The sequence below is a fragment of the Physella acuta genome, unplaced genomic scaffold, assembly GCF_028476545.2.
Source record: "Physella acuta isolate Inbredline_101_S28 unplaced genomic scaffold, ASM2847654v3 ptg001534l, whole genome shotgun sequence".
Lineage (NCBI taxonomy): Eukaryota > Metazoa > Mollusca > Gastropoda > Physidae > Physella > Physella acuta.
In genome coordinates, this window is record NW_026733049.1 from 472,120 (window position 1) to 484,156 (window position 12,037).

The 12,037-nt window shown below is 41.1% G+C and overlaps 1 protein-coding gene across 1 annotated transcript; it reads right to left on the reverse strand.

The window, feature by feature from the left end:
* Positions 1–1,630: 1,630 nt before the first annotated feature.
* On the reverse strand, positions 1,631–10,405 carry LOC131928712 (proton myo-inositol cotransporter-like; the record flags this gene model as incomplete). Its single annotated transcript, XM_059284798.1, has 6 exons — positions 1,631–2,664; positions 3,204–3,356; positions 4,199–4,479; positions 5,417–5,534; positions 7,690–7,850; positions 10,297–10,405. Coding segments are annotated over 6 exons (1,061 nt in total), but the record flags the coding sequence as incomplete, so codon positions are not given.
* Between the last annotated feature and the right edge of the window lie 1,632 nt (positions 10,406–12,037).

The following is a 12,037-nucleotide window of genomic DNA, read 5'->3' on the forward strand; positions in this document are numbered from 1 at the left end:
GCTAATAAAACTTTGCTACTTATAAAAAAAAAAAAAACCGGCCTTGCGTACTGAACCCATTTCTTGTGCCGCTACTTTACCTTGGTCGTAGCATTGAACCCAACCATGACCCGAAACCTGACTCATACAGTGATGTAAGTAGGAAAAAAATCCCTTATACGATAGACCTACTGTGTTGCTGGCATGACGATTTTCAAAGAACTGAGGTTCAAACCCGGCTAGGATCAAAGGTCGAATCGTCTTTGTTGTTGTTTTATAAATGTGATTATATCATGTATATGCTAATTTTTAAAACTAAATTTTAGATTGCCTAAAAGTCTAAAATTCAGTATATAATCTTATGTCTAAAATATTTTATATTCATTTACTTGAAGAAAAATACGACTGTTTAACTTACGAACGTTACTGAAACAATTTTGAGAGGTATTTTATGTAGTTAGTGACGACAGTTTAATGTACATATTTATTTTAAAATTTCACGCATTTTAAGAATGATAAAATATATATCGATTAAACATCATATTTCTGTTTGTCCTTTTTGTGTATCAGCCTGATCGATTTTTCAGCTTTTAAAGTTTAGTTTCGTTGTTAATTGGACTAAACTCTGGCTATCGATTCCACTTTTTGTTTAGTAATGAGAGTTCATTTTAAAACAAACGTGGTATTTAGAAAATTGTAGTAGAAAGTTTTTAAATGCGCTTAAAATACAAAAGTAATTACTAATTTTCCTTAGCTACAAAAATAATAGCATAAGCCAATCGAGAAATATATTAGATACATTTTAGCGATGATCGCTAAAAACCACTATGGAAGTAACTTTTGGTAAGTAGAAAACATGACTTTATAAAATATGCGCCATTTTGGCTAAGTATATTTGTAGTGTTTGGTGTAACTGTATAAAAATAGCTCTTCCTTCTTAGTTGTAGTGTTAAAGGGGATTTCATCCAACATAATTAAGTATTTCGTGACATGTTATGAGCTATATGACGCGTTGATTCCGACTTCAGTCTGCTTTTCTTTCTGGATTTCTTTCCATTGCCCTTGTCCAACCAAGAACAAACAAGGCAGCAGTTGTTTGATTTTGGAGTTGTCTCTCCTAGATGGATTGCTGTCTCCAGCTAGCTAGCTTCATCTGCCCGGAGGTGGGGGGTCGAACTTAGGACTTCTGGTGTTAGCAGTCTCGACCACGCTCTTCCACTCGACCACACCATTCCAAAAATAAAATAGTTCAATACTTCTGTTCATACATTATGTACAAAGTTTATTTCAATACAAAAAATATCCGCCCAGTCTCCTATATTACAACATATATATTTGTAAACATTGATGTTAAAAAATCTTTAAAAAACAAAATTTGATCCTATCTTGGGAAACAAAAGTAAGTACACCTGGCTCTCTATTCATGCTGGAATTAAGGCTTCGCGAATGTCCTCAGTGAGATGTAACATATGCATATAGATAAGTCATTGCACAATATGTATTAGGTTAAGCCCACACCGATAACCCATTATAAAACATTGATTCCTGTATTTTCATACAAATTAACACTTACTTTTCAAACAGATTTACAGTGTAATGCGCAGGTCCCCGTAATAATTTAACTGATGGGAAATAAATTACCCGAAAAAGCAAAAGTGAAAAGTAACATTCGGTATTATGACAAATAGAAACCATTTTAAACGCGCTTAAAAGGGTGTAAACGATATTCTTTTACGCAAAGCTAAAAATGTATTTTCTATTGGTAGATAGCAGTGCTTTTCTATGTTCCCTATATGGAAATATTTAAAACAGCATAGACCCATCCTTGTACAGAGCAGGAAAAAGCTGTAACTTCTACACTTTTAAGTTAACAATCCACGGTAAAGCTTCATGCTAGTACTCATATATATATATATATATATATATATATATATATATATATATATATATATATATATATATATATATATATTGATGTTTTCTACCAGGGACCCGCCCATTAGGAACTTTAGCTGCCGACCTTAAGAACTAAAATAGCTACAGTAGCTGGGTCGCCCGCGTGACGATATTCCTTGTCATTGGCTAGATTTTTACAACTACGTTCATCAGGGCATACACTAACTCCCAAAGTGTACCTAAAACACTGTTCTCTAAATAATATTCACTCATGGTTTGTTAAACCTTCCGATAAACCTAACGTACACTTCCTCGTTTAACCAATGACGAAACCTAACCTTTACGGTTAAAGAGAGAGAAGGGGTTATGTCTAGCGTTAAAGCTTAGGATTGGTATCGACTTCAAGCACTTGTGTTCCCACTCGCATACAAATATTAACACCCGTTAATTTCAAACGAGCAAGGATGATAACGATGACGTGAGCGAGTTAATAAATATTAACACCCGTTAATTTCAAACGAGCAAGGATGATGAGGATGAGGTGAGCGAGTTAATAAATGTGCGAGGACCCTGTAGGTCCTACGCTCATCTTGGGTTCGATCTCCACCTCCTTGGCGACTGAGCGCCGGATGTCATGCGCCTCCCGGGCAGCCAGAGCCCGCTCCCTCGTCTCCCCCGTCATGAAGAGGATCTCTATCTCCTCCAGGGTCTTGTCCTTCGTCTCTGGCACGAATATCAGGACAAACACGGCGGCGATGGCGCAGATGACAGCAAACAGGAGGAATGTTCCTGTCAGACAGACAAACATTGACAGCAGGTAGACAGACAGACATTGACAGCAGGTAGACAGACAAACATTCAGCCAACTGCAGGCAGACAAACAAGCATTAAGTGAACTTTAATCAGACAGACAGACAGACAGACAGACAGACAGACAGACAGACAGGCAGGCAGGCAGGCAGGCAGGCAGGCAGGCAGGCAGGCAGGCAGGCAGGCAGGCAGGCAGGCAAGCAGGCAGGCAGGCAGGCAGGCAGGCAGGCAGGCAGGCAGGCAGACAGACAGACAGACAGACAGACAGACAGACAGACAGACAGACAGACAGACAGACAGACAGACAGACAGACAGACAGACAGACAGACAGACAGACAGACAGACAGACAGACAGACAGACAGACAGACAGACAGACAGACAGAAAGACAAGCAAAAGCATTAAGCCGACTGAAGATTATAATACCCAGTACTTTTAACTGATTGGTCAAAGCTGGCAAAAAAACCCTACGCTAAAAGCCCCTGGGTTGGCCCCAACTCACGAAGTAAAAAACCTACCCCACGCCGTGAAGTTGGCGATCATGAAGGGAAATGAGGCGGTGACGATCGAGTTACAGACCCAGTTACACGTCGTGGCCAGGGAGTTGGCCACACCCCGACACCACATGGGGTAGATCTCGGCATTGATTGTCCATGGCATCGGGCCGGCACCTACACGGGTCACAGAGGTCAAGTTGGCGTCAGACAAAATTTTAGGTTTTTGTAGGGATGATTTGTAGAGGTTAGAGGTTCTGTGAGGGTGAATGTTAATACCGAGGTTCTGTTAGGGTGATTGGAAATACCAAGATATTCTGTTAGGTTGAATATTAGCACTAAGAGGTTCTGTTAAGGGGGAAATGCTAGTACTAAGAGATTCTTTTAGATTGAATATTTATACAAAGAGGTTCTGTAAGGTAAACTATTAGTTCTGTTTGAATGTTAGTTTCAAGAGGTTCTGTTACATTGAATATTAGTATCAATTGGTTCGGTTAAGGGGAATGTTAGTACTAGAGATTTTGTTTGATTTATTAATGTTAGTATCAAGAGGTTCTGTTAGAATGAATATTTTTACCAAGAGGTTGTGTTTAGGTGACTGTTAGTGCCGAGGTTGTGTTTGACTGAATATTAGTATCAAGAGGTTCTGTTAAGGTGAATTTTAGTACCGAGGTTGAGTTTAAATTGAGTGGAGTTGACACCGAGAGGTTCTGTCAGGGTGAATGTTAGTACCAAGAGGGTTTGTTAAGGGGGAAAGCTAGTACCAAGAGGTTCTGTTATTGTGAATTTTAGTACCGAGGTTGTGCTTAAATTGAGTGGAGTTGGTACCGAGAGGTTCTGTTAGGGTGAATGTTAGTACCAAGAGGATTTGTTAAGGGGGAAAGCTAGTACGAAGAGGTTCTGTTAAGGTAAATTTTAGTACCCAGGTTGTGCTTAAATTGAGTGGAGTTGGTACCGAGAGGTTCTGTCAGGGTGAATCTTACTACAATAAGACCGCGTTGAAACGACAGACCACTTACCGGGAGCAAACCCAAGAACAAACAGCATCAAACCACCCACGGCGAAGTACGAGTAGACCGATGGACAGTACGCCGTGTTGTACTGAACATTCTCGGCCAGGTACTTGTTAGAGCTGGACGGGTCGGGTTTAGAACACCGACCGTATCTTGAGTACCTTCGTGACTCCTGTGGTTTCGACTCCACCTGCCTCGTGCAGGCACCCATCGAGGGCTTCTTGATTGTGTTTTCTAAGAAGCAGTACCCACACACGTCTGTTTTCTCTATACATTTATTGCACGTTCTGTGGAGATGGGGGAGAGTGAGAAACATAAAGAGCTCAATAGGGCTGGTAAGTAGGTCACCAACATGTTATCTGGCTCATGCAGGTTTTATTGAGCCGTAGAACTGGTTGGTGACCTACTTACCAGCCCTATTGCAATGTGATTTATTCTAGACATACACGATGCCAATGACAGTTGGAGCAGTCCAGCCTACATTTGATTTATAAGTTCTATTTCGTCTCTTGAGCCAACCCAGCTCTATCGGGTACCTGACTAAAGTAAAGAAAAATCAAAGGCGCCGGACAAAGAACTGAACACATTCATGCCTGAGCCACAGAAATTGGTCAGCGCTATTTCTTCTGACTATTTCATCATCAGGTTCGAAAGAGTCGCCTACATCTTTTCATGTTTCAGTACAACAATAAATTAATATTTCTAACACAACTATACCGAAAACACTCTTTTTAAAGTTATTTTTTCTAACGCAATATTCCGCTTATTGCGAGGTACGGGATACAGATAAAAAAATACATAAGACACCGCGGCATGACAGTATATTGTTCTTACAATATGCTTGGAACAAATGTAAAAATACTCCAAACTTCATTAAACGAAAACTTTTTTAAGATAAGCTATATGTTAGTGGGTGTGTGGGTGTTGTTGTACTTTATATATATATATATATATATATATATATATATATATATATATATATATATAAAGTACAACAACACCCACACACCCATATATATATATATATATATATATATATATATATATATATATATATATATATATATATATATATATATATATATATATATATATATATATATATATACCGTCTGTGTAAATGGGGCATAAGGCTAAAATTGAACTTATCCATCAAAGTTGCCCGAATGCACTGAATACGGCAAAGACAACGTTTTTAATGAATTAATCTCATAATGAACTCACGTCATACTAGAGCACTCGTCAGCAACAGAGTTGGGCTCGTTGGCTGGGTTCGCTTCCGGTGACTCGGCCAAGCTCATGGCAAAACCAAAACACAGGACACACAACGCCACGGCGATCGCTGCAAAGTGGTGGTCAAGTTGGTTAGTGTCACGTGACCAGATTTCATTAGGTAGTGGTCAAGTTTGATGGTCTCATGTGAAAGGTAGTGGTCAAGTTGGTTAGTGTCATGTGAAAGGTAGTGGTCAAGTTGGTTAGTGTCATGTGAAAGGTAGTGGTCAAGTTGGTTAGTGTCATGTGAAAGGTAGTGGTCAAGTTGGTTAGTGTCATGTGAAAGGTAGTGGTCAAGTTGGTTAGTGTCAATGACCAGATTTCATTAGGTAGTGGTCAAGTTTGATGGTCTCATGTGAAAGGTAGTGGTCAAGTTGGTTAGTGTCATGTGAAAGGTAGTGGTAAAGTTTGCTGGTCTCGTGTGAAAGGTAGTGGTCAAGTTTGCTGGTCTCATGTGAAAGGTAGTGGTAAAGTTTGTTAGTGTTAAGTGGCCAGATATCATTAGGTAGTGGTCAAGTTTGTTAGTGTCATGTGAAAGGTAGTGGTCAATTTTGTTGTTCTCATGTGGAAGGTAGTGGTCAAGTTTGTCTATCACGTGTGATGAGATTTCATTTGTTAACTGGTTTTTGAAATCTAAAAGCTGAAACAAAATGCCTCACAGCTTTACTGCTAGGTAAATTCATACATTAATATTTATCTCATTGCGATAATTATGTCTTTAGCTCATTGCTAAGATCTTATGGCGGGGCAAGTGAAATAGAATACACGTGGCAGGGACGTCCTACTGACTTGGACCCGGATTCGAAACTCGAGAGTTTCGGGTTAGCAATCGAACGCTCTACCATTCAACCACACCGTCCCACTATGACTTAAGCTCATTGTTCCACGTTAGAGAAAACGCATGTAGTTCCCCAAGAATAATCTTGGTGTCATCCCCTATATGAAGGCACTCTCTCTATACACAAACAATGCGAGTCCAAAGGAATAGTCACCTAATTATATAACACGGAGAAAGTAGAAGGCGCTTTTGTGGTTTTTTCATATCTTGTGAACTGGAGTACCTCAAAGACACAAATTAATTGCTCTGCCTATGGTTTTCTTCATTCTTACTTTTTAATGCCAAATGTTTGCCTTGAGAATACTTTCATGAATTTATTTACTCAATATCTTACAAATTTTGTTTAATTGTGAACACTAATTTATTAACTCTAATGTCTTAAAATTTTTTATTTAAAAACAAAAATTTCAAAACTAACTAAGACTATACCACTGTTTCAAATATGAATGTAGTAATTAATTTTTATCAAAATTGAAGTAGTGTCCTGTGTACGTATTTAAGTCAGTCGTGTCGTCCTTGACAATGGCAGTTTTACGAACACGGGGGTTAATGAAGCGTGACCTAGAAAACTTAACGTTAGAACCAGCTTCCGTCCCAGAGATTACGAACACTGCGGTTAATGAAGCGTAACCTGACCTAGAAAACTTAAAATCACAACCAGCTTCCGTCCCAGGGATTACAAACAAGGGGGTTAATGAAGCGTGACCTGACCTAGGAAACTTAACGTTAGAACCAGCTTCCGTCCCAGGGATTACGAACGAAGTGGGTTAATGAAGCGTGACCTGACCTAGAAAACTTAACGTTAGAACCAGCTTCCGTCCCAGAGATTACGAACAAGGGGGTTAATGAAGCGTGACCTAGAAAACTCGACGTTAGTACCAGCTTCCGTCCCAGAGATTACGAACCAGGGGTTTAATGAAGCGTGACCTGACCTAGAAAACTCAACGTTAGAACCAGCTTCCGTCCCAGGGATTACGAACAAGGTGGGTTAATGAAGCGTGAAATGACCTAGAAAACTTAACGTCAGAACCAGCTTCCGTCCCATGGGATTACGAACAAGAGGGTTAATGAAGCGTGACCTGACCTAGAAAACTTAACGTTAGAACCAGCTTCCGTCCCAAGGATTACGAAACAAGGGGGTTAATGAAGCGTGACCTGACCTAGAAAACTTAACGTTAGAACCAGCTTCCGTCCCAAGGATTACGAAACAAGGGGGTTAATGAAGCGTGACCTGACCTAGAAAACTTAACGTTAGAACCAGCTTCCGTCCCAAGGATTACGAAACAAGGGGGTTAATGAAGCGTGACCTGACCTAGAAAACTTAACGTTAGAACCAGCTTCCGTCCCAAGGATTACGAAACAAGGGGTTAATGAAACGTGACCTGACCTAGAAAACTTAACGTCAGAACCAGCTTCCGTCCCAGCGACTCGACGGCCCAGAGACCGATGAATGTGGCCAGGAAGTTGAAGACGGCCGGGACGCAGGCCAACCAGATGGCCATTTCCGTGGAGAAGCCGGCGCTCAACAGGATGGAGCCGCTGTAGTATCTGTAGAGTCAAGCGACACCGTCAGTGATAGCACGTGCTTAGTATTTCATTCAGGCATCGTTACACTCGCTCTTCCCCAGTGACCCCCCCCCCATCCCCATCCCCTCCCAGAGACAATTGTCTAACTAAAGCTAACCATGCACGTTGTAAAAATGTAAATCTGACTCGCATCCAAAGTTTCTTCCACGCATCACTTCGGGGGGGGGGGCTAATTCTACCGCCCTCCCCCCCTCCCGAACGAAATAAAATTTATATAATTTATATAGAAAGTATATACTTTTAACAGTGTCAGCCCCCCCCCCCCCCCCGAAAATTTCAAGTGCCCCCCCCCCCCTTACCCCGGAGAAAAAAGTCTGGAAGAAACACTGCTCGCATACCCTAAGGACATAGAAAAGATCCCCCCCCCCCCCCCTTTACCGTTTCTAACAACACCCACGACTTAAAATATATTTTTTATCACGTGTTAAACGAAACAAAACATGTTTATTTTTAACTGTTTTTATTTGAAAGCAATCTCGATTATGCGTATTTTAATATTATAGATTTTTTTTTAATTAGCGGCGGGGGAAATGCGAATAACTTAAGGCAATCATCTTAAATATAAAACTATGAAACTAATTAAAAGAAACTCAATAAGAAAACGAAACAGTTTCCCAAGATAGGTGTCAATCAGATCGGGTAAACTTAAATCATATCCCACTTTGTGTGTCCATCAGTGGCGTAGCGAGGTCGGGTGTCACCCGGTGCGGCACCTAATGGTGTCACCCCCTCAGAGGCGTAGCGACTCTTCCCGGGTACAAACTTTCAATTTTCGATTTGCAACCCCCCTCCCTCAAACTTTCGATTTGCACCCCCTCTCGAACTTTCTATTTGCACCCCCCCCCCCCTCGAACTTTCGATTTGCACCCCCCCCCCCCTCTCAAATTTTTGTCTAAATATTTTACTATTTTTTGCCTTGGTGTCACCCCCCTAAATGGTGTCACCCGGTGCGATCCGCACCCCCCCCCACCCACCCCCCCCCATCCCCCCCCCCCCTAGCTACGCCTCTGGTGTCCATATAGTCTCAATGGTTACAAATACTGCATTAAAGAGAACATGTGTTCACTCTTTAACTTGTTGAAAAAAATATTATTTTTAAATTATAGGTTACATTCTAAAAAAAAACCTTTGACGAGTGTATATCTATACCCACTACAAATTTGACAAAATCTATTTTCCCTTCCATTTCAACAGAGATAAACGTTGAAACATCTGATATTAAAATAAAAACACTTCCATCCTTTTGTGTAGACAAGCATCAGATGGTAATTAAAATCAGACGAAGTGGTACAGAGATTAAAGACAGACTTACATGACGGTTAAAGACAGACTTACATGACGGTTAAAGACAGACTTACGGTTAAAGACAGACTTACATGACGGCTAAAGACAGACTTACATGACGGTTAAAGACAGACTTACATTACGGCTAAAGACAGACTTACATGACGGCTAAAGACGGACTTACATGACGGTTAAAGACAGACTTACATGACGGCTAAAGACAGACTTACATGAAGGTTAAAGACAGACTTAAATGACGGTTAAAGACAGACTTACATGACGGTTAAAGACAGACTTACATGACGGTTAAAGACAGACTTACATGACGGTTAAAGACAGACTTACATGACGGTTAAAGACAGACTTACATGACGGTTAAAGACAGACTTACATGACGGTTAAAGACAGACTTACATGACAGTTAAAGACAGACTTACATGACGGCTAAAGACAGACTTACAGGACGGTTAAAGACATAATTACATAACGAGTATACACAGACTTACATGACAGATGTCATAAAGCGGTACAGAGGTCAAAGACAGACTTACATGACGGTTAAAGACAGACTTACATGAAGGTAAATACAGACTTACATGACGGTAAATACAGACTTACATGACGGTTAAAGACATAATTACATAACGAGTATACACAGACTTACATGACAGATGTCATAAAGCGGTACAGAGGTCAAAGACAGACTTACATTACGGCTAAAGACAGACTTACATGACCGTTAAAGACAGACTTACATTACGGCTAAAGACAGACTTACATGACGGCTAAAGACAGACTTACATGACGGTTAAAGACAGACTTACATGACGGCTAAAGACAGACTTACATGAAGGTTAAAGACAGACTTAAATGACGGTTAAAGACAGACTTACGTGACGGTAAATATAGACTTACATGACGGTTAAAGACAGACTTACATGACGAGTATACACAGACTTACATGACGGTTAATTACAGACTTACATGACGGTTAAAGACAGACTTACATGACGGTTAAAGACAGACTTACATGACGGTTAAAGACAGACTTACATGACGGCTAAAGACAGACTTACATGACGGCTAAAGACCAGACTTACATGACGGTTAAAGACAGACTTACATGACCGTGTTGATGCCACAGAACTGCTGGAAGACTTGTAGCATGCAGCCGATAAACAAAGCTTTCCTGACGTGCGGCGTCGTGAAGATCTGTTTCCAGATATGCCAGCCTTAGGAGGGTCAAAGATAGCATCGATATACAGATATAGTAGGTGTGGGGCTCAGTGGCGTAGGCAGGGGGGTTTAGGGGGGGAGGGATCATAACCCCCCCCCATAGACCCTTCGGTATATTAAATAAAAAAGTATGAGGCGGGGTGCAAATCGTAAGTTTGAGAGGGGGGGGGGGGCAAATCGAAAGTTTGAGGGGGGGGGGGGGTGGAAATCGAAAGTTTGAGGGGAGTGCAAATCGAAAGTTTGAGGGGGGGGGGGGGGGTGAAAATCGAAAGTTTGAGGGGGGGGGGAGTGCAAATCGAAAGTTTGAGGGGGGGGTGCAAATCGAAAGTTTTGTCCCCGGGTAAAAATTGGACCCCCCCCCCCCTTGAGATGATCCTGGCTACGCCACTGGTGGGGGCTATACACAGATGTAGTAGGTGTGGGGTTATACAGATACAGTCGGTATTGTGTTATAAAGATATAGTAGGTGGGGTGCAGGCATTACCTCTCCCCCCCCCGTCAATTACCCCACGGACATCCCCCTGACATTACCCCCGGAGTAATTACCCCCCATCAATTACCCCCTGTCGTTTACCCCACCCCCCCCCCCCCCCGCCAGACTAGCTTAAGGTACAGATAGGGTAAGGGTTGGGCTAAGGTTAGGGTTAGATCTATGGCAATGGCTATGGCTAGGGTTAGGGTTAGGGTTAGGGCTAGGGTTAGGGCTAGATTTAGGGGTTAGGATTATGGTTAGTGTTATGGTCAAGGTTAGGGTTAGGGTCAGGGCTAGGATTAGGGTTAGTATTGTGGTCAAGGTTAGGCGTAAACCCATGTCTAGAGTTGATTTTGGTTTTGTGTTAAGTTTTAGGCTGATGGGAATGCTTAGGTTTTGGTCTTTTTCTTAATGTTACGAGTAAGGTAATATATAGGTATAGAATTTGAATTGGAGTTAGGATTCTAACTTGAGGGGATAGGGGGGGGGGGGGGGGGGGGGGTAATTGACAGGGGGTAAAATGCTCCGGGGGATAAATACGGGGGGGGGGGGTGGAAATGTCCAGGAGGTAATTGACCGGCGGGGGGGGGGGTAATGTCATGTAGTCAGTAGGTGTGGGGCTATACACAGATGTAGTAGGTGTGGGGATACAAAAATACCATTTTGTCTTGCACAAATATAGCAAGTTTGGTGCTATACAAATATGCCAGGTTAGTTAGTGATATGTCAAGTAAACCATTTCATTGTATGCTTGTAGAGAAATACAAATCTGTCAGCTGTATATTAATAGACAAATATAAAGCACCCACCTGTATATTAATAGACAAATATAAAGCACCCACCTGTATATTAATAGACAAATATAAAGCACCCACCTGTATATTAATAGAAAAATATAAAGCACCCACCTGTGTATTAATAGACAAATATAAAGCACCCACCTGTTTATTAATAGACAAATATAAAGCACCCACCTGTATATTAATAGAAAAATATAAAGCACCCACCTGTGTATTAATAGACAAATATAAAGCACCCACCTGTATATTAATAGACAAATATAATCCTCTCACCTGCATGTTTATAGAGATATATTAATGCACTTACCTGCATATTAAAAAAATAAATAAATACTTATAAATAAATATAAAGCATT